The following is a 5,204-nucleotide window of genomic DNA, read 5'->3' as shown; positions in this document are numbered from 1 at the left end:
CCCCGCTCCCGGAAGGGCCAGGAGGGAGTGGCAGGTGGGAGAAACCAGTCGAAGGGACCGGAGGCCGGAGGACTCCCCGCGGTCCCAGCCCCTCCGCCGGGCCCCTCCCGGAGAATCCCTCTCCCAGAGCTTCGCAGCCGCTCGCCGCCCGCCGGGCTGGAGGTGGAGTAGTTCAGAAGCAACTGACGCAGCCCGGATTTGAGCTTTGCAAACCGCTCGCAGGGAAGGGAAGCATCTGCCCTTCCCTCCCCCACCGCGCGCCCTCGATCCGCCGCCTGCCCCCTCCCCGCGTGACGTCACCCCAGCCCTGTCCGGGGGAGCCTGCAAAACCTCTCAAATTCAAACTGCTCCGCGCACTGCCGCCGCCGCCGCCGCCGGATTGGAAGCGCGCGCCCAGGCTCGGCCGTCGCCGCCGCGGTCGCCGCCGCCGCCGCCGCCCGCCTGCCTGGGCCGGCCGGCTCCCTGACCTCCCTACGCAATCGCACCCCCGGGTCCCCGTCGTCTCGGCCTCCCGCCGCTCGGGCCCTCCTCTCCTCCCCTGCGGCCTGCCGGATTTCTAATTACTGTGCACCCACCCCAAGCCAGCCAAATTAAATCCTCCGGCAGAAAGCAGGGCATCCCCCCGGAAGCGGCGTCTTCTTTTACCTTGCTCTTCTTCTCTTTCCGAAGATGCTAAACTACTGGCGGACTGCAGAGGAGAGGGGTCCCGTCTTCTCCTGATGTGTGAGTAACCCCCACCCCGCGCTGTCTTTGCTCTTCCATCCTCTCCCCCTCCCCCACCGCCAGTCCCGATTTTCCCACCCCCTTTTTGCGCAGTTAAAAAAAAAAAAAAAAAAAAAAAAAAGTAAAGCGATTTCTGCTGCGAGCTAAGACGGGCGAGCCGCCCGAGATCGCTTCAAGATCCCCCAGGGGAGGAGGTGATGGGCTGGATTTAGTAGGACAACTCGATTACTAATGACTCCGCGGCTGGCTGCGCCCCGCCGGGAAATCAGGTGCAAGCATGTGTGCTCCGGGACGCGTGTGTGGGTGGGCTGCCGGGGGCCGGGCGGGAGGGGGAGGGCGAGGCGAGAAGAAACCGCTTTGAGAAGCGTACGCAGTGATTTCATTCTGCCGTGTTGCCCACTGCCCGCATTCTCCCTGCCTCCCACTCCGCCCCCTTGCTTTGCCATTTTAATCGGGCTTCCTTGTTTCTCTCTCCCCCGCATCCTGCTCTCTCCGGCACCCTTCCCCAAGGTTTGCCTGTAGGTACCTGAACTGACACCGACGGTGCCTAAAGATGCTGAGCGGCGTTTGGTTCCTCAGTGTGTTAACCGTGGCCGGGATCTTACAGACGGAGAGCCGCAAAACTGCCAAAGACATTTGCAAGATCCGCTGCCTGTGCGAAGAGAAGGAAAACGTCCTGAATATTAACTGCGAAAACAAAGGATTTACAACCGTCAGCTTGCTCCAGCCCCCCCAGTATCGAATCTACCAGCTTTTCCTCAATGGAAACCTCCTGACGAGACTGTATCCTAACGAGTTCGTCAATTACTCCAACGCCGTGACTCTCCACCTGGGCAACAACGGGCTGCAGGAGATCCGAACCGGGGCGTTCAGCGGCCTGAAAACCCTCAAGAGACTGCACCTCAACAACAACAAGCTCGAGGTGCTGAGGGAAGACACCTTCCTGGGCCTGGAGAACCTCGAGTACCTCCAGGCCGACTACAATTACATCAGCGCCATCGAGGCAGGGGCCTTCAGCAAACTCAATAAGCTCAAGGTGCTCATCCTGAATGACAACCTTCTGCTGTCCCTGCCCAGCAATGTGTTCCGCTTCGTCCTGCTGACCCACTTAGACCTGAGAGGGAACAGGCTGAAGGTGATGCCTTTCGCTGGCGTCCTTGAGCACATCGGCGGGATCATGGAGATCCAGCTGGAGGAGAACCCATGGAACTGCACTTGTGACTTGCTTCCTCTCAAGGCTTGGCTGGACACCATAACCGTGTTCGTCGGGGAGATAGTCTGTGAGACTCCCTTCCGGCTGCACGGGAAAGACGTGACCCAGCTGACCAGGCAAGATCTCTGTCCCAGAAAAAGTACCGGCGACTCCGGTCAGAGGGGCGGCCATGCCGACACGCACGTCCAAAGGCTGTCGCCCACCGTGAATCCCGCTCTCAACCCAACCAGGGCTCCCAAAGCCAGCCGACCCCCCAAAATACGAAATCGCCCGACTCCCCGGGTCACCGTGTCAAAGGACAGGCAGAGCTTCGGACCGATCATGGTGTACCAGACCAAGTCCCCCGTGCCTCTCACCTGCCCCAGCAGCTGCGTCTGTACCTCTCAGAGCTCGGACAACGGTCTCAACGTAAATTGCCAAGAAAGGAAGTTCACGAACATCTCCGACCTGCAGCCCAAGCCTACCAGTCCAAAGAAGCTCTACCTGACAGGGAACTATCTTCAAACTGTCTACAAGAACGACCTCCTAGAATACAGTTCTTTGGACTTGTTGCATTTAGGGAACAACAGGATCGCGGTCATTCAGGAAGGTGCCTTCACAAACCTGACCAGTTTACGCAGACTTTACCTGAATGGCAATTACCTTGAAGTGCTGTACCCTTCGATGTTTGACGGACTGCAGAGCTTGCAGTATCTCTATTTAGAGTACAACGTCATCAAGGAAATTAAGCCACTGACCTTTGATGCTTTGATTAACCTCCAGCTGCTGTTTCTGAATAACAACCTGCTGCGCTCCCTACCCGACAACATATTCGGGGGAACGGCCCTCACCAGGCTGAATCTGAGAAACAACCATTTTTCTCACCTGCCTGTGAAAGGGGTTCTGGATCAGCTTCCGGCCTTTATCCAGATAGATCTGCAAGAGAACCCATGGGACTGCACCTGTGACATCATGGGGCTAAAGGACTGGACGGAACATGCCAATTCCCCCGTCATCATCAATGAGGTGACCTGCGAATCTCCCGCAAAGCACGCGGGCGAGATCCTGAAGTTTCTGGGGAGGGAAGCTATCTGTCCCGACAGCCCAAACTTGTCAGACGGAACCGTTTTGTCCATGAATCACAACACAGACACTCCTCGGTCGCTCAGTGTGTCTCCCAGTTCCTACCCAGAGCTCCACACTGAAGTTCCACTTTCCGTCCTGATTTTAGGATTGCTTGTTGTCTTTATCCTATCTGTCTGTTTTGGGGCCGGCTTATTCGTCTTTGTCCTGAAACGCAGAAAGGGGGTGCCGAGTGTGCCGAGGAGTTCCAACAACCTAGACATCAGCTCCTTCCAGCTGCAGTATGGGTCTTACAATACCGAGGCTCAGGACAAAACAGACGGCCACGTCTATAACTATATCCCCCCGCCCGTGGGGCAGATGTGCCAGAACCCTATCTACATGCAGAAGGAAGGAGACCCGGTAGCCTATTACCGAAACCTGCAAGACTTCAGCTATGGCAACCTGGAGGAGAAGAAAGAAGAGCCGGCCCCTCTGGCTTACACGATAAGTGCCACTGAGTTGCTCGAGAAGCAGGCCACGCCGAGAGAGCCCGAGCTGCTGTATCAGAACATCGCTGAGCGAGTCAAGGAACTTCCCAGTGCAGGACTGGTCCACTATAACTTTTGTACCTTACCGAAAAGGCAGTTCGCCCCTTCGTACGAATCTCGACGCCAAAACCAGGACAGAATCAATAAAACCGTTTTATACGGAACTCCCAGGAAATGCTTTGTGGGGCAGTCAAAACCCGACCACCCTTTACTGCGAGCTAAGCCGCAATCAGAGCCAGACTACCTCGAAGTTCTGGAGAAACAAACTGCAATCAGTCAGCTGTGAAGGGAAACCATTTACAACCCTCCGGCTTCCAAGGATGCTGCTCCAGACTGTTGGAGACACTGCGTTTGCTTTTGTGTGTGTTTGTGTCCTCCCTCTCTCAGCATCAATGGGGGACTTTGAAAATGTTTGGGGGATGGGGTGAAGCAATGATACTGCTTTTCCGACTTTTCCTTTAAATTATTTCTCTCTTGCTCCCCCCACCCCGCCTTCTCTTCCCCTCACCCTCCCTTCTCTCCTTAGGAATCATCAGTGAACATGAATGTTTCTACAGTGCATTGTTTCGTATATTTTGTTTATGGTTTTGTTTCTTTTTTCTTCTTTTATTTTTCCAGTGTGGGAATGGGAAGAGGAGATTATAATGAATGAAGAAAGAGTAAGCAGACTTTTCATGTAAAAATGGATATTCAGTGTATTTTGTAGAAGATCTCCAAAGATCTTTTGAGACTATAAATTCTTTTGTAAATAATGATATATGGTATTTCCGTCTCCAGTTACCAAGTATAGCCACTAGGCATCACTTCTTTGTGTTAAAGTGCCTTTGCACTTTAAGTACATTACTTAAATGTTGCTTTTAGCTTTGATAAATTGAACATATTTTAATGTGTTGTATTTTTGAAATTAAAAACACTGTAAAATAGATCAAAATGTCAGCTCTATTAAGTCAACGTACAGTTTGCTTGAGTTATAGAAACCAGCCTGTCATCAAATGATTCTAGTTGTAGGACTTTAGAGATTTAACTGTAAAATATTTCCTTTCCTCTGGGTTTGTTCTAAGTGATTTTATTTAAGTCAACTAAGGTGATTTAACAGTGGACTAGAGGTAAGAAACTGCCTCAGTCGGGATTAGTAATTCATTAATAAAATATATTTAACCCAATCTCAGAGTGAATTGAACAATTAATGCCCTTCCGTAAATCATTTTACACTAACACGGTCAGTGTTTTAGATTATTTTCCTAATTAAGAGTGCATTACACAACGTGTAATATATTTTTTCTGCATTAAATTAGATATTTTTGTATATTTCAATGACAGAGTGTGTATTTCTAACTTTTTAATTGAAATTAGTATTTTTTCTGCCTACTGAAACATTTTCTATAAACACACACCAGTAGAGGCCGCCACACACCTCATTTAATAAAGACGTATGAGCCATTAAATACCTTGAAGGAACCCTTCAAAGGTGAGATTCAAACATCCCAAGTAACTTCTTTGCAAATTCAAGGCAGCAGAAACAAATGTGTGCATCACTTTCTATTTCTTTTAGGCTTAAAGATTAGGCTCCGAATCCTCAATTTTCACATTTTCTGAGAAAGCAGTGTTTTCCTCTTACATTTATGGGAGCGTTAGTGGGGTGCTATCCGATCATGTACTATTTGCATCTTCAAATC

At 51.2% G+C, this 5,204-nt stretch overlaps 1 protein-coding gene across 1 annotated transcript; it reads left to right on the top strand.

Moving 5' to 3' along the window:
- Window positions 1-570: 570 nt before the first annotated feature.
- Window positions 571-4,738, top strand: LOC111158975 (SLIT and NTRK like family member 2). The gene is made up of 2 exons (XM_022521321.1): window positions 571-723; window positions 1,234-4,738. The coding sequence occupies exon 2, from the start codon at window positions 1,277-1,279 to the stop codon at window positions 3,812-3,814; it is 2,538 nt and encodes an 845-aa protein (XP_022377029.1). The 5' UTR covers window positions 571-723; window positions 1,234-1,276; the 3' UTR covers window positions 3,815-4,738.
- The last annotated feature ends 466 nt before the right edge of the window (window positions 4,739-5,204 follow it).

The sequence above is a fragment of the Enhydra lutris genome, unplaced genomic scaffold (genome assembly GCF_002288905.1).
Source record: "Enhydra lutris kenyoni isolate GAN:26980312 unplaced genomic scaffold, ASM228890v2 scaffoldscaffold65, whole genome shotgun sequence".
NCBI lineage: Eukaryota > Metazoa > Chordata > Mammalia > Carnivora > Mustelidae > Enhydra > Enhydra lutris.
This window is presented reverse-complemented; position numbering and strand designations above follow the sequence as displayed.